Raw genomic sequence first — 22,037 nt, 5'->3', positions numbered from 1 at the left:
GGAGCAAGGAGGTACTACTGCAGTTGTACAAGGCCTTGGTGGGACCACACCTGGAGTATTGTGTGCAGTTTTGGTCCCCTAATCTGAGGAAAGACATTCTTGCCTTAGAGGGAGTACAAAGAAGGTTCACCAGATTGATTCTTGGGATGGCAGGACTTTCATATGATGAAAGACTGGATCGACTAGGCTTATACTCGCTGGAATTTAGAAGATTGAGGGGGGATCTTATTGAAACGTATAAAATTCTAAAGGGATTGGACAGGCTAGATGCAGGAAGATTGTTCCCGATGTTGGAGAAGTCCAGAACGAGGGGTCACAGTTTGAGGATAAAGGGGAAGCCTTTTAGGACTGAGATGAGGAAAAACTTCTTCACACAGAGAGTGGTGAATCTGTGGAATTCTCTGCCACAGGAATCAGTTGAGGCCAGTTCATTGGCTATATTTAAGAGGGAGTTAGATATGGCCCTTGTGGCTAAAGGGATCGGGGGTATGGAGAGAAGGCAGGTCCAGGGTTCTGAGTTGGATGATCAGCCATGATCATACTGAATGGTGGTGCAGTCTCGAAGGGCTGAATGGCCTACTCCTGCACCTATTTTCTATGTTTTCTATGTGTTAAAACCACAACACCTGGAGGAAACCCACGCGGTCATGGGGAGAATGTACAAACTCCTTACAGACAGCGGTGGAATTGAACCCGGGCCGCTGGCGCTACGCTAGCCGCTATGCTATCATACCATCCCAGCATGACACCATACCACAAAGAAGATGATGAATACTTTATTGTTGCCGAACAATTGATACTGGAATGTACAATCATCACAGTGATATTTGATTCTGCGCTTCACACTCCACTCCACTGACAATGCTGGCTTCTGGCCTGGAGTCAGTTTACTTTGCAAAAGTGCAAACAATCTTTCAAGAAGCTGTAGTTATGAGAAGAGGATGGACTGACCATGGATTTTGAGGGTAGTGGACTGGAAATATTATTTCAAGAGAAAAGGGCAGAGGGCTAGATCTGGGAGTTTGACACTGAGAGGGTTGAGTACTTAAAACCTCGAGGTGTAAAACTTCCTCTACCCTGCATTTTTTTTTAGCAAAAATGCAGTCACTGGAGAACTAGATTGAGGACTTGAGGGCAAGATGGCTGTATTGCAGGGGAATGAGGGATTGCTGTATTCCCTGCTTCACGGCTGATAAGATGGACCTTTGACCCCACAATCTACCTCATTATGATCTCGCATCTTACTGCCGCAAAGAAAAGCAACCTCCACTGTCAACGACCCTCACCATCCAGGCCATGCTGTCTTCTCGCTGTTACCATCAGGCAGAAGGCACAGCAACCTTTGGTCCCAAGCAATCGGGTTCAGGAACAGTTACTACCCTAGAACAATAAGCCTGCTGAATCGACGTGAATGATTTCACTCACCTCAGCACTGAGCTGACTCCACGACCTATAGATTCACTTCCATGTTCTTGGTATTATTTATTTGAGCAAGTTGTCTTTTTTTTTACTTGGTTGGTTGTCAGTATTTGATTCTGTTTAGTTTTTCATAAATTCAATTGTATTCTTTATTTTCCTGTAAATGCTTGCAAGAAAATTAATCTCAAGGTAGTGTATGGTGATATATATGTATCTTGATAATAAGTTTTACTTTGAACATTGAACTTGTACTGTTTACCTGCTCTGCACTTTCTCTGTGCTGTTGCACTTTATTTTGCATTGTTATTGTTTTACCTTGTTCTACCTCAATGTGTAATGATCTGACCTAAACGAACACTATGCAAGCTTCACTATGTCTTGGGACATATGACAATAATAAACTGATTTCAGTTCAAAGATGCACCAGCAGCCAGCCTAATGTTGGCCTTCCTCGTGAAAGCTCTTGGCGCAAGATGTCGAATGTTTATTCCTCTCCATGGATGCTGTGTTCCTCTATTATATTGTGTGTGTTGCTCTCGTTTTCCAGCATCTACAGAATTTCATGTGTTTGTGTTAGCAGATAGGGAAGATTGCAGCACGAATATGTGATAGATAGGTGGATACTTTATTGATCCCAAAGGAAATTAGTGTCACAGTAGCATTACAAGTGCACAAATATGCAAGTATGGAAATATTAGAAGAGAAGTAAGAAAGAATAAAAAAATAAGTTACCTTGTAATTTGCCCAGGATCAACACTACAGTTCAAACAGGCAATTAAAACTGAGCCTGCTGGTAACACCCACATTCTACAAATGAATAAATAGGATAATAGCAAGGTCCAGGAGGGTGGAGTTTGACTGGAGCAATGGTCAAACTCTTCAGCAGTGAGGTTTAGTGCAAAGAGGGTGCAGTAAAGACGTAATAAAGTGTTTCCAGGGAAGAACAATGTTGGCTCCAGGGTTAGATTGGAGAGGCTGTGGCTATTCTTACAGTAAAGGCGACTGAGAGGGGAGCAATGGGGCAAAACAGACAGAAGCTGTTCCTAATAGTGGGTGGTTGAAGAAGTAAAGACACAGGCTTAAAAACTCGGGCAAAAGTTACAAAGGAAATGTCCAGCAGCATGCACAAAATGCTGACTAAACAGTTGACGTTTTGGGCCGAGACCCTTCTTCATTTCCGTAGATGCTGCCTGACCTGCTGAGTTCCTCCAGCATTTTGTGTGTGTTGCTTTGGATTTCCAGCATCTGCAGGATTCCTTGTGTAAGGGAAATGTGCTGAATTCTTTATTTATTCTGCAGGGTGGAAATAGCCATTTGGGGCCTTCAGAAAAGCAATTGGATTGGCACAAAAGAGAGCATAATTTACATGGGATTGGCAAAGGGGATTGATATTGAAATTGGTTTATATTGGCACATGTACCAAGATACCGTGAGAAGCCTGTCTTGCATACCGTTCATACAGAACAAATCATTACACAGTGCATTGAGGTAGAACAAATTAAAACAGTGACTGAATACAGAATGAAGTGTAACGGCTGTAGAGAAAGTGCAGTGCAGGTAAGCCATGAAGTGCAATTCATAACAAGGTAGATTGTGAGGTCAAGAGTCCAAGTTATTAACTGACAGGATTGCTATATTTGGAGTTGGCATATGTATGATGGGCCCAGTTGTTTCAATCTATACTATAACTGTCTGTGATTCTATAAAGCTGGAGTGATAACATTAATTAGGAAGACCAAGAAGAGACCATCTCAAGGATTAATTTTATTCGCCGTGTACATTTATATGTATTAAGAACTTGCTGTGGTGTGTTGGTCAGGGCACGACATGCAACAAAAACAACATTCAAGAATCGTAAAGAATAAACAATTAGATAAAAAATAAAGTTGGAGGTTAAAGTATATGGAATAAAATGCACATAGATACCTGGGGTGCATAAAACTTTTGCACATTACTGTATTTGTCACCGTGGAGCAGAGAGCGAGTTTGTAAATGTGACAGGAGTAAAAGATGCTGGGGGTGGTGAGGGTGGAGCGCCGTGGGAGGGGTGTGGGACAGGTGGCAGAGAATGAGTGCGAGGGGCAGGGGGTGGTGCAGGAGCGGACACACCCAGCCCTGAGACACCATGTGAGACAAGGTCATATGTTTCCGAACAATTGGTTTATTGATCATTACGGAATGTCTCTGTGGTGCTTCCTGCTCCCTCCCCTCTCCCTTCCCCTTTTCCCAACCATAATTCCCCTATCCCTGCCCCCTTCCCACTCTCAGTCCACAATAGAGACCCATATCGGAATCAGGTTTATCATCATTCATATATGTCATGAAATTTGTTTTCTTTTGTGGCAGCAGGACAGCGCAATACATAAAATTACAACCGAACTGTGCAAAAGTCTTAGTCAGCCTCGCAATAATAATGTGTCCAAGACTTTTGCACAGTGTTGTAAGTAAATACCAGAGTGTATTTACAATCGAAACAGCATTATGAAAAGTAGCTTAAAGTAATAGATAGATGGGATGGGAGACTAAGTAGAATGGCTGAGTAGCATATAAACTGTGGGACTCAATTTTAAAGGGAGGTTTGGAGAAGGCAGAACAAATCGAGAAGGCAGATTGTATAAAGAGCTATAGGATCCTTGGCTTTGTATTAGCAGAGGACACAACCTCTGAAACACGTTAAATTTGAATAAGGCTCTGGTTCAACGTTACTAGAATATTGTTTCCAATTCTGGGCCGCAAGATAGACGGGGCTGGAGATCTGGAGCAGCACACACAAAATGCTAGAGAGCACAACAGATTAGGCAGCTGGCCTGATGAAGAATCGAGGCCAAAAACTTCAGCTGTCCATTTCCCATCCGTAGATGCTGCCTGACCCGCTGTGTTCCACCAGCATTTTGTGTATGCTGCTCCAATTCTGGGCCTCCCGTTTCCCAAAGAAACCTTGAGCAATTTAGCAAAGTGTTTCACGAGAGGAGAGGTTACAGTTACATGGAGACTTCAAGGTTGCTATGTACCAGTATATTGCACAGCCAAAGACCACTCCACCATTGAGCACATCTACAAGGAACACTGCCACATCCATCATCAAGACAACACACACAAAATGCTGGAGGAACTCAGCAGGTTAGGCAGTATCTATGGAAATCAATAAATAGTCGACATTTCAGGCGGAGACCCTTCTTCAGGGCTGAGAAGGAAGGTGGAAGATGTCAGAATAAAAAGGTTGGGGGAGAAGAAGGAGGCTTGCTAGTGGGTGATGGGTGAAGCCAGGTGGGTTGGAAAAATAAAAGACTGGAGAAGAAGGAATCTGATAGGAGAGGAGAGTGGACCATAGGAGAAAGAGGAGGAGGAGGGGACCCAGGGAGAGGTAATAGGCAGGTGAGAAGAGGTAAGAGGCCAGAATGGGGAAGAGAAGAGGTGAAGGAATTTTTTTTACTGGAAGGAGAAATCAATATTCATGCCGTCTTCCAGCTAGCTTCCTTCCCCTTTCCCCACCTTTTCATTCTGGCTCTTTATGCCTTCCTTTCCAGTCCTGAAGAACGGTCTCGGCCCGAAACATCAGTTGTTTACTCCTCTCCATAGATGCTGCCTGACCTGCTGAGTTCCTCCAACATCTTGTGTGTGTTGCTCTGGATTTCCAGCACCTGCAGACTTTCTCATGTTTATACTTTGAACTTTGAAATCAGTCACAAGGGTAACCTGATCAAAATACGTTGGCTTGTTCATCGGTCTTTCCCTTTCATTTGGTTATGTCAGTATATTGGCAACTCATAATTGTGCCAAGGCTTCCCTCATTAATGGGGCCAGTTCTGGTTGCTTCACTATAGGAAGAGCATAGAAACTTTAGAGAGGGTGCAGAGGAGATTTACCAGGATGTAAATCTGGTAAATGTCTTACGAGGATAGGTTGAGTGAGCTAGGGCTTTTCTCTTTGGAGTGAACGAGAATGAGAGGTGATTTGGTAGAGATGCACAAAATTATAGGGGAGATAGACTGAGTGGATAGCCAGAGAGTTTTTCCTAGGGTGGAAATGGATAATGCAAGGGGCATAATTCTGAGGTGATTGGAGAAAAGTATAGGGGGATGTCAGAGAGTGTTGGGTATGTGGGATGTGCTGCTAGGGTGGTGGTAGAGGCAGATGCATTGGGGGCATTTAAGGAGAGAAAAATGGAGGATTATGTAGGAGGGAAGGGTTGGATTGATCTTAAAATAGGTTATCACAACATTGTGGGCCGAAGGGCCTGTACTGTGCTGTAGTGTTCTATGATCTAATGGTAAATGAAATGGTCTACATTGCAGAGTAACGCCAGTCCTTGGCATCCTCTTTGACCTGGCGAGAGTGCTGTGCCTCTGTGATCCCCATGCACAGCTTCCCACACATTAAGGGTTAATGTACTGCACCAGATTTCTAGGAACTGTGAAGTCACCCAGCAAACAAGGAATTTGTTTTTCCATTGTAACTTGTAGTGTCTAGGTGACAGACCTGCTGGTTATTAACAGGGATCAATAATTTACCTCTCTCCTGCAAATTAGTACACTTTAACCTACTTGTAGCCACACTGTTTATCATGTAGAAACCAGAAGTAAAATGATAGTGTGAAAAGTTTTGTTTTGATATTAAGTTCTGTTATAATTTAGCTTCTTTTGTTAAAATGGACAATTATGGTTTAAGTAGTTTTATTTTTGCTGATGACTAATGTCAAAGTCCAAGTGGAATTTCCTGTCACCTGCATGAGTCCAGGTCTGTACAGGTGTGCAATGAAAACAGCCTCAGAACAGAAGGACGTCCCTTTAGAACAGAGATGAGGAGGAATCTCTTTAGCCAGAGGGTGGAGAATCTGTGGAATTCATTGCCACAGATGACTGTGGAGGCCAAGTCTTTGGGGATATTTAAAGTGGAGGCTGATAAGTTTTTGATTAGTAGGTGCATCAAAGGTTACAGGGAGAAGACAGGAGACTGAGGTTGAGAGGGATAATAAATCAGCTATGATGGAATGGCAGAGTAGACTTGATGGGCCAAATGGCCTAATTCTGTGGGTTTGAGAGGGATAATAAATCAGCCATGATGGAATGGTGGAGTAGATTTGATGGGCTGAATGGCCTTTCTTCTCATATATTATGGCTTAAAAACTTAACTTGCAGCATCTTCACAGGCACATATAAGCACCATTCGTAGGAAAACAAGTCATACACTTTTTTTTACAAAAAACACAATTACAACTAAAAAGTCAGTATTATTGCAAAGTGATAAAAATCTTTAAAGATTGGTTTTACTTGTCATATGTTACATCAAAGCATTCGGTGAAATGTGTCATTTGCGTCAAAAGCCAAGACAGTCCAAGGATGCGCCGGGGGGGGGCAGCCCGCAAGTGTTACCGCGTTCCTGGCGCCAACAGAACATGCCTACAATTTACTAACCCTAATCTGTATGCCTTGGGTGTGTATGTGGGAGGAGGCCGACGTGGCCTTGGGCAGAATGCTAAACGCCCCTACAGGCACCAGTGGGAATTGAACCCCAAACACTGGCACTGTCAAGTGTTACGCTAACCTCTACACTACCATGTCGCAGTGTTGCTAAACTAATCACTAGGATTGTAGTGATTGGTTGAATGGAGTAAATACCTGTTGTGAACCTGGTAATGTGGGACTTCACCTCCTTCATGAAGGCCAAAAAGTGTAGGTTATTTCGGCTAATGAGGGAGAAACACTCTTATTTCTCTGTACCTGTTGCGTTCTCACATAAAGCACGCAACACTACAGCACACCCCCCCACCCCTTCAACTTGTTTAACTGGACACTGTGTGGCCTTCGGGTGAACTTGTGTGAAGCAGAAAAGCATCAAAGATCTCCAAAAATTTGAGAGGTCAAATGAAAGGAAAAAGTCCATTTAATGGTAGAGGCCCCTGAAGTACAGGGGGCTCTTGGGCTCCAAGCCCGTAGTTCTCTGAAAGTGGCTCTGCAAGTGGATAGGGTGGTAAAGAAGATCCTATGGCATGCTTGGTAGAGCCGTTGGGTATAAGAGTTGGGTATAACTTTAGACAGACCACACTTGAAATACTGTCAGCAGTTCTGGTTACTCCATTATAGGAAGGATAGAGTCATGGATCACTACAGCACAGAAACAGGCCCTTCTCGCCACTGCCTAGACCCATCAACCTGCACCCAGACCATGGCCCTCCATACCCTCCCACCTCTTAGAGGTTGAAATCGAACCCACTGCCATCTCATTCCACACTCACACCATCCTCTGTGAAGAAGTCCTCCCTCATGTTCCCCTTAAACTTTTCACCTTTCACCCTGAGACTAACTCTACAAGATGGCGACATGATGTCATATTGGTCAGCACAGCATCTTATAGTACAGGAGACCCAGGTTCAATTCCCGCTTCTGCCTATAAGGAGTTTATAATTTCTCTCTGTGACTGCGTGGGTTTTCTCCCACAGTCCAAAGACATAACGGTTATTTGGTTAATTGGTCATGATAATTTGTCCTGTGATTAGGTTAGGATTAAATAAGGGGTTACTAGGCGATACGGCTCGAAGGGCCGTAAGGGTCTGTTTGGTGCTGTCAGTCAGTCAGTCAGTGGGTGCCATCCCGAATATGGGGTTGGCTATGCATCTCCATCTTCTTCGATCTTGCGACAGCACCGAGTACAGTCTGTCCTCCAGTTTGTTCTCGCTGGCCGCCTTGGCACCACCCGCCGCTGCCCCCACCAAACTCGAGCCCGAGGCCATGTCAGCCTCCAGCCGTGGCCACTTCTTCGAGCTCGGCCTCCTTAGGTGGAGGCCTTGGGCAGGTCCAGGCACATGGTGCAGCACCCAAGTTCATCATATCTCTTCTAACTAGGTGCATAGCATACGATTCGTAGATACGTGGTGAGGCTTTAATCTTTTCTACGCTGTATCTCAGTAAATAAAAAAAGATCTCCCCTTCTTCTACTTTAATTATTCAACCATTCCTGATATGGGGAGGTTGGAGACTTTGTGGAGGGGTTCACCAGGATAGAGAGTATGATGTATAGTATAAGGAAAGGTTAGACAAGCCTGGATTGTTCTCCCTAGAGCTCTGAAGGCTGATGGGAGACCTGAGAGAAGTTTATAAAATTAACTCCATCTATGAGAGGTGTAGATATGGTAAACAGACAGAACCTTTTTTACAAGGTAGAAATGTCAAACCCCAGAGGGCGCGCTTTTAAAATCGGGGAAAGGGACGGGGGGAGAAGGTTTAATGCAGGGTGGTGGGTGCATGGAATGGTTTACCAGGGGTGGGAGTGGAAGCAGGCTATGTGGTGGAGTTTGAGTCTTTCAGATAGACACAGGAATATGAAGGGAACAGAGTCTACTGTCACACCCATCGCCTTCTCTTCCAGTAATATAACCACTTTGACGGCCCATAAAATAAGGGGCATGATTGTGTATTGGTCAAGTTACGGGATTGCAGCCAGAGTTCTGGACCATCGATGTGGAGAATCAAGTTCAATTCCTACACTGCTCCCTCGAGGGTGTGCAGCTGCGTAGTAACAGAAATGTTGCTACACAGCAGGAATTTTCTTTCATGTACTGTTATATATGTTTTGATCCAGTATTGCGAAGAACAAGCTAATGAATGTAACGATCCGATCACTAACTAATGCCTGAAGGTTTTGACCAATCTGGAATATCGAGTAGCATTAACTGTCCTTAATGATGTTTTAAAAGATCTGGCATGTCTTTGTAAATTCCTTCAGAAAAGCTGTTTGAATGCATTTGAAGCACTGCAGTATGCCATAGCAAAATTTCACAAGTTACATTCACAGTATCTTGGTGATACTGTTTATTGGCGTGACAAAGCGAAAGATCTTGCATCTGTGCGTTCTGATGTTGATACTGTGCCTAATATTCAATTAATTCAACATGTGTATAATCACTTGGATAATAAACTTCCTGATGATAAGTTAAGAGAATGGCAAACTTTTAACCCTGTTGCTATTGCAACCACAACCAATTTTAATTGGGTTGAGTTGTTCTCCGATTTTGGCAATTTACTTGCAAACATTTCGTCACCATACAAGGAGACATCATCGGTGCACTATTAACAGTGTCTCCTCATATGGTGGTGAGAAGTTTGCAAGTAAATTGCCAAGATCAGAGAACAACTCAACCGAACCATTGACCACCCGAGCCACACATTTTTCCAAATTATTTCCAACCCATTTTGAATTTGGAAAAGAGAATATTGTACAACTGACAAAAAAAAAATACTCAGCTATTATTACGACTACAACAAAAGTGTACCCTCAAAAATATCACAGCAATACTGTGATTTTAAATTTGTAATTTCTGACAAAGGTAAGACTGGTTCAATTAAGACGTTAACTGATACGTTGAACTCCATGCTTAGAAACGAAGAATTTGAAGAACTATCAATTCTTGTTGGCATCATTGGAATATTTCAAGCTCCTAGTGCTGTCTGAGAACATGGATTCAGTCTTATGACTAAAAGTGGAGCGTTTGGATGATCTAATGATGATTAAGACGTATCTTTCATCTGGATGTGAAATTAATCTGGACAGTGTTTATAGACAATGGATTTGTAATAGACAGATGAGAAGTTTGCAACATGTGAAAGATTTTCTTTGTTATACAATATTTCATTATATACTTCAGTTCATAAATAAAATCAAAAGTGTGTGATTTTTCAGTTTTCCTAGGGTGCATATTTCAAGTAAAATTAAGCGCTGCGGTGTTCAGGCCGTGTGGAAGATTTCTGATCAGAGCAATGGTTGGTCCACACAGCTGGAAAAAAAAATTGAGAGAATGTTGCATGGCAAATAGGAATTTAAACTCAAGTAATTAAGTAAAAATGGAATTAGTAATTAGGCTAGTGTCAGTAACCGCGAAATTCCTACAAATACAGTGAAACCCCGATTTAACGCAAATTCGGATATAACGCGATGAGTCATTGGACTCCATATCCATGTCAATCCGTACTCCCCCTTCTCCAGCCTTGTATCCCTTTTGCCAATCAACTTCCCAGCTCTTGGCTTCATCCCTCCCCCTCCTGTCTTCTATCATTTCGGGTCTCTCCCTCCCTCTCCCACTTTTAAATCTCTCGCTATCTCTTTTTTCCGTTAATTCTGACAAAGGGTCTTGAGCAGATGCTGCCTGGCCTGCTGCATTCCACCAGCATTCTGTGTGAGTCATTGGACCTTTTGTTTTTGCTCAAAATGGAACAAACTGCTAGAAAAAGAAAATCTTTTTCTGTGAAAGATAAGCTTCAAGCACTTGATGCGATCAAGACTAAAAGTCAAACTCAAGTTGCACGAGACCTCGGGATACCGGAATCAACACTTCGTGGCTGGAAATCTCACAAAGAAAAGTTACGCACGTCGCTTTTGCAAAGTTGAAGAAGAAGCAGGACTAAAAGCCAAATGCCTGAAGACAGCCAAAGATGTCAGCCTCGAGGACTCCCTGCACGAGTGGTTCATTCAATCTCGCTCAGAAGGCCTTCCAGTTTCCGGTCCTATTCTCAAAGCTCAAGCCGAGAAGTTTGACAAGCAGATCAACAGAGAAACCTCACAGCTCAAAACTAGAAATGGATGGCTAGACCGGTTTAAACGCCGCCACGGAATTTCTCAAGTGTTAGTGTCAGGAGAAATTCACTCAGCTGACAGTGCAAATACACGGCTGAACTGAAAACACACCAGCGACATGCTACGTTCAAGCAAGGAACACTCAATCACTTCTTTAAGAAATAAACTGTAAATGATAATTGCTAATATACTTGAGTTTTTTTATTTGTTCTTTAGTGTATTAAAAGGCTTTACTAAAAATTAATTTGTGTTTTAATTTCTACAGTAACAACAACCCTGATTTAGCACGACCCCTCTTTTTTCGCGATGACATTTTATGGACCCAAACGATCATGTTATAGTGGGGTTTCACTGTACCTGTCTGTTTCAGTAATGTTGTAGTTAACAAGAAAGTTCTCGTTCTTGAACCTAACCGCAGATTACATACCGCCAAAGGCTGATGTTAAGGAGGCACACAAGATATTGAATGTTGCCATCAGGAAACAAGAAACAGCCTACCCCGACACCTTTCAAATCATTATCAGGGACTCCAATCAGGCTTGTCTGAAGATATCTCTGCCCAGTTATCATCAGCATGTAACCTGCAGCACCAGGGTCCAAACTCACTGTTATACAGTATTACAATTGGGAATTCCGTCCCTTGACTGCATTTGGGGAAATCTGATCACTTGGCTGGCTTCTTACCTACAGACAGCCAGAGGCTAAAGAGCAAACCTCCAGAGATAAAGACAACAATCATGGGAGGCAGAGGAGTGGCTACAAGATTGCTTTGAGTTGTTAGACAGGGCTGATCAAGGACTGATCAGAGGATCTGAATGAATACACCACTGTTGTCACAGATATAAAAACAGCCATAGCCGAGCACATCCTCACAAAATCATTCAGAGTCTCCCCTAATCAGAAGCCCCGGATGAACCATGAGATCTGCAAACTGCTGCGGATCAGATCAGGGGCATTCGGCTCTGGCAATGCTGTAAAATACAGGAGTTCCAGGTACAATCTCTGAAAAGCAATCTCTCATGCAAAGTGGCAGTTCCAGACCAAAGTGGAACCACTGAAGGATGCTGGACAGCTGTGGCAGGGCTTGAATGCCATCACCTCCTACAAAGTGAAACCGAGTGACTAGGTGACAACAGGGCTTCGCTTTCAGATGAGGCCAAAGCCTTCTCTGCTCACTTTGACTGTCAAAACGTGGAGGAACATCGCGAACTCCTGTGATTTCAGTCTCTGAGGTTGACATGAGAGCATCCTTCAGGAGGGGGAACTCACGGAAAGCATCCTCCCCAGATGGGATACCTGGCTGAGTGTGAAAGATCTGTACTGGTCAACTGGCTGGAATGTTCACTGATATCCTTAATCTCTCGCTTCAGCAGTCTGAGGTGCCCGCCTGCTTCAAGCAGACTTCAATTATGCCAGTGCCTAAGAAAAATGTGGTCATCTGCATCAGTGACTATTGTCCAGAAGCACTGACGTCCACAGTGGTGAAGAGTTTTGCAGGTTGGTGATGAGACCTATCGAGTCCTACCTGAGAAGCAGCTTGCGTTCCCTCCAATTTGCCTAAACCATCACAAGGGACCCACAATTGGTGGCAACTCGCTGGCTCTTCCCTCAACCCTGGGACGTCTGGGCAGCAAAGATGCATACATCAGAATGCTCTTTATTGACTACAGCTCGACATTCAATATTATCATCCCCTTAAGATTAATCACAAACTTCAAGCCCTTGTCCTCAATACATCTTTGTACAATTTGGAAAGCAGTATCCATCATTAGGGACCCCCACCATCATCAGGAAGAAGGTACAGGAGCCTCAGGACTCACACCACCAGGTTCAGGAACAGTTATTACCCTTTAGGCTCTTGAACCAAAGGGGATAACTTCACTCGCCCCATCACTAAACTGTTCCTACAGCCTACGGACTCACTTCCACCATCTCATGTTCTCGATATTTATTTATCTATCTACTTACTGTATCTATCTTTTGTATTTGTAGTTCATTGCCTTCGCAGATTGGTTGTTTATCCATCCTGTTGGGTGCGGTCTTTCATTGATTCTATCCTGTCTCTTGGATTTACTGAGTATGCCCGCAAGAATATGAACCTGAGTTGTATTTGGTTTACTGTTTGATAGTAAATTTACTTCGAACTTAGGACTCCGAGCTTAAAATGGCTCCAGTGTTCTTTCCACATCCTTGTGCGTATCCTAAAATGGAGCCGGCTCCTGCTGAAGGGTGAGCTTAACCCAGGTTTACTGGGGAGTCACACAGAACAGAAACAGGCCCTTCAGCCCACCAAGTCCATGCTGACCATCAATCAAGTGCCCAACTACATTGATCCCATCCACCCACACACCTGAACCGTAGCCTCTGTGCCTTGGCAATTCAAGGGCTTGTCCAGAATCAGAATCGTGTGAAATTAGTCGTGGTAGCAAAGCCGTGCAAAGACAAAAAAAAATTACCATCAATTACAAAGTACGTAGATTAAAAAAATAATGCTGCCGTGCTTATGGGTTCATGGACCATTCAGAAATCTGATGGTGGAGGGGAAGAAGCTTCCTGTAATTTGTGTGTGTGTGTGTGTGTGTCTGTCTATCTATCTGTCTGTCTGTGTCTGTCTGTCTGTGTCTGTCTTGTCTGTCTGTCTTCAGGCCCCTGTACCTCTTCCCTGAAGGACAAGTCCCGGATGGTTAGGTTCCCTAGTGAAGGCAGCTACCTTCCTGAGTACAGAAAATGCTCCAGCATTCTGTGTGTGTTGCTTGGATTTCCAGCATCTGCAGATCTTCTCTTGTTTGTTTGTGAGTCCAGATGCTTCTTTATACTTGTCAGAGTCTCTGCGTCTGCCTTCTGCTTATTAATGAATTGAAGCTGTTTACAAAGATCCTAAAGCCATTTAAAACACAAAGATATTCTGCAGATGCTGGAAATCCAGAGCAACATAGACAAAATCAGCTTTGATGAAAGATCTCTGCCCGAAGCTTCGACTGTTTATTTCTCTCCATTGATGCTGCCTGCCCCGCTGTGTTCCTTCAGCATTTTGTGTGTGTTAGTCCTAAAGCCATTTGTTAAATCCAGTCATATTTTTTCCCCCTGTGACCCGGTGGTGACCAGTAGTAATCCTGAAGCTGGACTCATTCTGTGACGTCAGGCATAAGAACAAAGAACTTGTGTTGATGTGGAGATCTAGATTAATCAGAGATAACTTGCGTCTGAAGTAATTTTGAAGAGTGATCACCACCATTGCAGACAATAGCGTACCAGTTAGCACAATGCTTTACAGCACCAGCCGTCGGTTTAACTCCCCACCCCACCCCCCGCTGTTGGTAAGGAGTTTGTACATTCTTCCCGTGACCGAGGAAGTTTCCTGTGGGTGCACCGGTTTCCTCCTGCATGCCAAAGATGTATGGGTTCAGATTAGTAAATTCTGGGTATGCTGCGTTGGCACTTGCTGACTGTCCCCAGCACATCTTTGGGCTATGTTGGCCATTGATGCAAATGACACATTTCCATGTTTCTGTGTTTTGGCGCATCTATGACAAATAAAGCCAATCTTCGAGCCCCTGGTACAGGATGGGAGGAGGGGGAAGAAGGAGTGAGAGGGTTGTAAACTTGTGCTTGTGTGGCTCTTCCCTTCCAGATCATGTTGTTGGAGACGGCGCGGCGATACAACCACGAGACAGAATGCATCACGTTCCTCAAGGATTTCACGTACAGCAAGGATGACTTTGCACGAGCCGGTGAGACCAGGCTTCCAGCAGCCCTCACGGCTGCGGGAGTAGGTTTTGCGTTCAGCCGAGCGGTCGTTGCACGGAGGGTGTACGTCACAGGTGCAGACGTCCCCCCCGTCCATGCTCCCCTGCCCGTGCATATCCAACCAAGCTCACCAACTTGGCCACTGTCCAGAAGCAAAGAGCTGCACGCTTCAGGGCAGGTGGCTGTCCAACCCCCCAACACAGCCATTCCCTACCAACAATGGGGCATTTACTCCAGAGCAGCACTTGACTCTGCCCGATCCAGCCTGATTATTTACACTTACTATTAACATTAACAGATCCACAATCCAACACACTTATTTCATCACAAGAGATTCTGCAGGTGCTGGAAATCCAGAGCAACACACACAAAATACTGGAGGAACACAGCAGGTCAGGTAGCATCTACAGAGGGGAATAAACAGTTGACATTTCGGGCCAAGACCCTTCATCAGGGTCATTTATTTACTTGGGTTCCGCCTGGTAGCGACTATCTTATAGTCCGGGGACACTCACATCAGTGAGAGAGACTCCCCCTACCAGCAATCACTTCAACCCATGCTTTAACTTGGACCCAGTTCCATTTCTTGAGAGCTTACGGAACAACCCACCTCTTACTTGTGAATTGCACATCGAACGTAGGCACTGGAAATCAGAAATAAGAACACAAAATGTCAGGGATACTCAGCAGGTCAGGTGAGGAATGTCTCCAATTTTTTTGTCGTCATTCTCAGTTCTGACACAGGGTTTTGGCCCAAAGTGTTGACAATTCCTTCCCCCTACACCCCCCCAACAGATACTGCTCAACCCACTCAGTTTTTCCATAGATTGTATGTTGCTTTTGTTCTCCTTTCTTTTTGCCCTTGTTTTCTGATATTTGTATCACTCTTCATGGCATTTATATTTATACAAGCTGCACTGCATTATATTTTAGAGTAACATACACACAAAATGCTGGAGGAACTCAGCAGGTCAGGCAGCATCTATGGAGAGGAATAAATAGTTGACATTTTTTTTTGGATTAGATTAGATTATGAGGACACTCGGTCCTCGTTTATTGTAATTTAGAAATGCATGTATTAAAAAATGATACGATGTTCCTCCGGAGTGATATCACAAAAAAAACAGGACAAACCAAAGACTAACACTGACAAGACCACATAATTATAACATATAGTTACAGCAGTGCAAAGCAATACCATAATTTGATAAAGAGCAGATCATGGGCACGGTAAAAAAAAAGTCTCAAAGTTCTGATCGACTCCCGCTAGTCCCCGATAGCAGATGGCAGAAGGGAGAAACTCTCTCTGCCATAAACCTCCAGGCACCGACAACTGTCGATGCATTGGAAGCACCCGACCATAGCCGACTCTGAGTCCGTCCGAAAACTTCGAGCCTCCGACCAGCCCTTCCGACACCGAGTGCCGGGCACCATCTCTGCCGAGTGCTTTGACCCCGCCCCGGCTGCCGAACAACAAGCAAAGCCGAGGATTCGGGGCCTTTCCCTCCGGAGATCCTGGATCACGCCTTATGTTTATGATTTGCATTGTGTTTTAACTCTTACAATTAGGGGCTCTACTTTCTACAGACCCTGACTTTCAAAAGTGATTGGTTTTACTGTGAGTCATTAATATTACCATAGGTTTGGAACCACACACACAGTCCAGTACTGGTAGGTTCTTCCTTCCCTGAAAGACATTATCAGGTTTTCTGATGGGTTACTGCAGTCTGGTTATTTTATGGTCACATGTACTGTTATTAGTGAAATCCCGCTGGTTTCCTTGGCTTCGTAAATCTAGGGAAGGCACTCTCCCGTCCCGCCAAACCCGTGAGATTGAGATGGCTCTCCTACCTAACTAAAGGGTTAATAAAGAAAAGAAAGAAAGAAACAAAAAGGGCCCATTAATATTAAACTGCCAAATGTGCACCAGTTGCAGCTCAATTCACCGATCCTCAGTCGATCTTGCCACCCAGCTCCGTCGAATCACCATCTTCCCACTGGGTCGTATCCTATGACCAGTTCCCTCCAGTGTCTTCTGTCTTCATCCCTCACTGAACAAAGGACCCAGCTCACATTCCAAAGCACCCGGTATCTCGAACCATAACCCAAACACTGCTTCTACAGAAAAACCATTACATTAGCAGTGAAACCTTGCCCAGCATGTTACATTAGTTTTTATATTATAGATTACATAAGGTGCTAGGGTGGAGATACATCTCTACCAAAGGAGGTGTAGGGAGTTCCTTCTCTCCACTAGCCTGCAGGTCACCCTTGGGCAAGATGTAGCATCTGCTTATCTCCCCATCCGATCAGGGTCACATGAAACCACGGGAGCAGGTGGTCGATGGTTGTATGAACAACTGGCGCATATCACAAATCTTGGGTATCCGACCACTGACACCAGGCAGACAATCTCTGAAGGGTACTGATAATGGCTGGGGTCACCCGTCTTATAAAGACAGTGCCCAGAAGAAGGCAATGGCAAACCAACTCGGTAGAAAAAAATTGCTAAGAACAATCATAGTCAAAGACTGATCACCCACGTCATACAACACGGAACATAATGATGATATTATATTAATCAAATGATTTTCAATTCCCCTGCTGAGAAGTGATGGATTCAAACATGTCCCAGTATCACTGAGTCATGCAGTGCAGAAGGACTTCCATCAGTCACCAGGTCCACACCAACCATCATTATCTTTAGTTCTGGTCTAACACACATCACGCTGGATGGGAGACGCAAGATGTTGCAGACTCTGGAATCTGCAGCAACAAACAATCTGCTGAAAGAGAATCAGCGGGTCAGGCAGCATCTGTGGTGCAGAGAGGGGTGGTGGGAAGGAATTCGGGTCAAATTGTCCCCCCACCTGCTTGACTTACTGCGTTCCTCCGGCAGCTTGCTTTCTCTCGACACTAGAGGGTGCTGCTGTCCACAAAACTGGACACTTCTCAGGATAAACCCATCAGCTTTGGGATCTCCCGTTGAAACTTATTTGGGGCTTTTCAGGAAGCCGTACAAATTATGCTGAATCTTTTGACTGCAAAGATGAGCATGATTTAAAACATCTGTTTTTCATTATTAACTGAATGGCAGATGGAGTTTAGTCTGAAAAAGTGTGAAGTGATTCACTTTGGAAAGTCGGACTTGAAGGCAGAGTAGGAAGTTAATGGCAGTGTGGAGGAACAGAAGGATCTTGAAGTCTATGTCCATAGATCCCTCAAAGTTGATAGGGTGGTTCAGAAGGCGTACGGTGTGTTGACCTTCGTTAGTTGGGGGACCAGGTTGAGATCTGTGAGCTGTATAAAACCTGGGTTAGAATAAATTTGGAGTATTGTGTTCACCTCATTATAGGGAGGATGTGGAAACTTTAGAGGGAGTGCAGAGGAGATTTACCAGGATGCTGTATTTACCAGGACTAGAGAGCATGTCTTATGAGGAGAGGGTGAGTAAACCAGGGCTTTTCTCTTTGGAGTGCAGGAAGATGAGAGGTGACTTGACAGAGATGTGCAGGATGATAAGAGGCATAGGTCAAGGGGACAGCCAGCGACTTTTTCCCGGGTGGAAATAGTAAAAAATATCAGGGGTTTTAATTTTAAGGTGATTGGAGGAAAGTCTAGGATAGGGGATGTCAGAAGCAGGTTTTTTACACAGAGAGTGAGAGAGGCATTGAACGTGCTGTCAGGGATGGTGGTGGAGGTAGATACATTTGGGACATTTAAGAGACAATTAGGGGAAACTAATAGGCACAAGAGATTCTGAAAATCTCAAGCAACACACTCAGATTGCTGGAGGAGCTCAGCAGGTCAGGCAGCATCCATGGAAAGGAATGAAGAGTCAACTGTTTGGGCCAAGACCCTTCACCAAGACAGCAAAGGAAAGGGAGAAGCCAGAATAAGAATGGACTAGATGGGCCAAAGGGCCTGTTTCTGTGCTGTACTCTGACTCTATGACTCCAGAAGGAGTGAAAGGAGTACAAGCTGGAAGGTGATAGGTGAAGCCAGGTGAGGGGCAAGGTAGGTGGGTGGGGGAGGGGGTGGGGAGAAGCTGGGAGGTGATAGGTGGAAAAGGTAAAGAGCTGGAGAAGAAGAAATCTGACAGGAAAACAGAGGGAAGGAGGGACAGCAGATGGAAGTGATAGCAGGTGAGGAGAAGAGGGAAGAGGGGAGCCAGGATTAAAGAAGAGAGAAGGGGGTGTACAATTAATGGACATATGGATGGAAGAACAAATGGAAAACTATGTGGGAGGGAAAGGTTAGATTGAGCGGAGTGGAATTAAAGGTTGACATAACATCCTGAGCAAAAGAGCCTGTAATGTTCTATGTTAACTTGATTGCTGTATCCAAAAAATCCAGATGGACAGACACATGCACACACACACACAGACACACACACACACATTCACATACACGCACATTCTCACACACACACACACACACGCACACACATGCACGCGCACACACACAGATACACACACACACACACACATTCACACACACGCACATTCTCTCACACACACATTCACACATTCTCACACACACACATTTACACATTCTCACACGCATTCACACATTCTCACACACACACACATTCTCACACACTTTCACACACACACACATTCTCTGTCTCACACACACACACACACCCTCACACACATTCACACATTCTGTCTCACACACACACGTTCATAGTCATAGTCATACTTTATTGATCCCGGGGGAAATTGGTTTTCATTACAGTTGCACCATAAATAATTAAATAGTAATATGTAAATTATGCCAGGAAATAAGTCCAGGACCAGCCTATTGGCTCAGGGTGTCTGACCCTCCAAGGGAGGAGTTGTGAAGTTTGATGGCCACAGGCAGGAATGACTTCCTATGACGCTCTGTGTTGCATCCCGGTGGAATGAGTCTCTGGCTGAATGTACTCCTGTGCCCACCCAGTACATTATGTAGTAGACATAATGGGAGACATTGACCAAGATGGCATGCAACTTAGACAGCATCCTCTTTTCAGACACCACCGTAAGAGAGTCCAGTTCCATCCCCACAACATCACTGGCCTTACGAATGAGTTTGTTGATTCTGTTGGTGTCTGCTACCCTCAGCCTGCTGTCCCAGCACACAACAGCAAACATGATAGCACTGGCCACCACAGACTCGTAGAACATCCTCAGCATCGTCCGGCAGATGTTAAAGGACCTCAGTCTCCTCAGGAAATAGAGACAGTTTTGACCCTTCTCGTAGACAGCCTCAGTGTTCACACACATACACACACACTCTGTGACCCAGCAGGACTGCATCAATGTCAGAGATCCAATCTTTCACCTGCAACTTTTGTCCCCACGGACATCAGAGATGTCCCCTACACCTCCCCCGCCCCCCCTGCTATCTGATGAACTTCTTTTGTCTCCCTGTCAGCTCGGATGAAGGGTCTCTGACCTGTAACGCTGACTCTGCTTTTCTTCCCGCTGATGCCGCCAGACCTGCTGAAGATTTCCAGCATTCTCTAATTTTACATTTCCAGCATCTGTTTAAAATATCTTTTTTGTTTGTAAGGGGCTGCCCAGCATTTTCCTTTTATGCAAAAGTTTATTGAAATGATTACAATATTGCAGGGTTGCATTATTATACAATATACCGGACTTCATAAATAGAGATACAGTAATGGAACATTACAGCACAGTACAGACCCTTCGGCCCACAATTTTGTGCTGACCTTTTAACCTACCCCAAGATTAATCTAACCCTTCCTTACACTCCATTTTTCTATCATCTATATGCCTATCTAAGAGTCTCTTAAATGTCTGTAATGTATCTGCCCCGGCAGCTTGTCCACACACCCACCGCTCTCTTGTGTGTAAAAAAAATGCTTCTGACATCTTCTGCTACACTTTCCTCCAATCACCTTAAAATGATACCCCCTTGTATTAGCCATTTCTGCCCAGAGGGAAAAGTCTGAGGCTGTCCACCCTACCTCTGCCTTTTACCATCTTGTGCACCTCTCATCCTTCGTCACCCCAAGAGAAAAGTACGAACACGTTGAACATTTCCTCTTTAGAATGTTAATAATAATAATAATTGCTTGGTTTATCGAGCACTTCTTATACAGACAATGTAGTTCAAAGTGCTTTGCAATGGGATAAAGTGCAAACATGAAAATAAAAAGATAAAAATTAAAATAAACTTTAAAAGACCGAAAAGATGTTAGTTAAAAGCAAGGTTAAATAAATGGGTTTTGAGCTGGCGTTTAAAAGTGTCAACTGTGTCTGCATCCCTTTCAGTTTTCCACAGCTTAGGAGTGTAGTTCAAAAACGCTGAGCTGCCAGTTATCTTTTGTGGGAGATTGTTTACATTTAAGAGGTCCCCGAGCGCCCCAGGACGATTGTAAAACAAAAGTGATTCTGTGATGTACTCTGGTCCCAGACCATTAGATTAGGTAAGATTAAACCATTAAGAGGTTTAAAAACAAGTAAGATCTTTAAAATCAATTCTGAAAGGTACAGAAAGCCAAAGCAGAGTTAGGGCAGGAGTGATATGCTCCCTCATCCTGGTTCTAGTTAAAAGTCTAGCAACAGCGTTCTGAATGAGCTGAGGTTTGTCAGTCATTTGCTTTAGACTTGCTCTCTAATCCAGGCAGCATCCTGGTAAATCTCTGCGCCCTCTTTAAAGCTCCAATATCCTTAGATGACTTTTATACAGAAGTTTATTGAAATGATTATAATGTGCATCATTATACAATGTACCGGACTTTGTTAAACACGCTGTTTATAGTTATCACTTTGCACAATACACTCGAGCTCCTGTGGCGCCCACTGGTCCTGGAAATTCCCTCTTGTATTTGTGGACGTAGTGTGCTCCTTGTTCAGGGACACCCGGGCATGGACGTAACTCTGGAAAGTACTGTCCACTTGCGCACTACAGGAGTGGGCCTTTGAACAGAAGCAGCTGCAGGCTGCATTGAGTGTGGCCAAGGTGGAAGCTCTTGCTTTCTGACTGCTCCACCGTCCGGTGAACCAGAGCCCTGGGGGGAGGTGCTGCGCGTCCTGGTTGGTGTGCTGACCTTGTCTGATGTCTTTCTGATCCTCTCTCACTCAGGGCTGCAGTTTGGGTTCATTAACCCGATCTTCGAGTTCTCGAAGGGCATGAGGAAGCTGCAGCTGGACGATGCCGAGTACGCACTGCTCATTGCCATCAACATCTTCTCTGCAGGTCACTTGCTTTCTTTTGGGGGGAGAAAGTAACTCGTCCTTGTTACAGATGCAGGGCAAGTGGAGTTTAGAGGGCTGAGAGAGCAGTATACC

The 22,037-nt window shown here is 44.3% G+C and overlaps 1 protein-coding gene across 3 annotated transcripts in view; it reads left to right on the top strand.

Moving 5' to 3' along the window:
• The window catches only part of LOC134353954 (oxysterols receptor LXR-beta-like), an 80,352-nt gene that overhangs the window by 53,278 nt on the left and 5,037 nt on the right, over positions 1-22,037 (top strand). For all 3 annotated transcript variants that reach the window (XM_063062544.1, XM_063062542.1, XM_063062543.1), the window contains 2 exons: positions 14,618-14,717; positions 21,832-21,945. In XM_063062544.1, the coding sequence (XP_062918614.1) occupies positions 14,618-14,717; positions 21,832-21,945 (214 nt within the window). The remainder of the gene's footprint in view (positions 1-14,617; positions 14,718-21,831; positions 21,946-22,037) is intronic.

This window comes from Mobula hypostoma, chromosome 11, assembly GCF_963921235.1.
Source record: "Mobula hypostoma chromosome 11, sMobHyp1.1, whole genome shotgun sequence".
Classification (NCBI taxonomy): domain Eukaryota; kingdom Metazoa; phylum Chordata; class Chondrichthyes; order Myliobatiformes; family Myliobatidae; genus Mobula; species Mobula hypostoma.
Note: the sequence above shows the minus strand (reverse complement) of the source record. Positions and strands in the feature narration are given on the sequence as shown.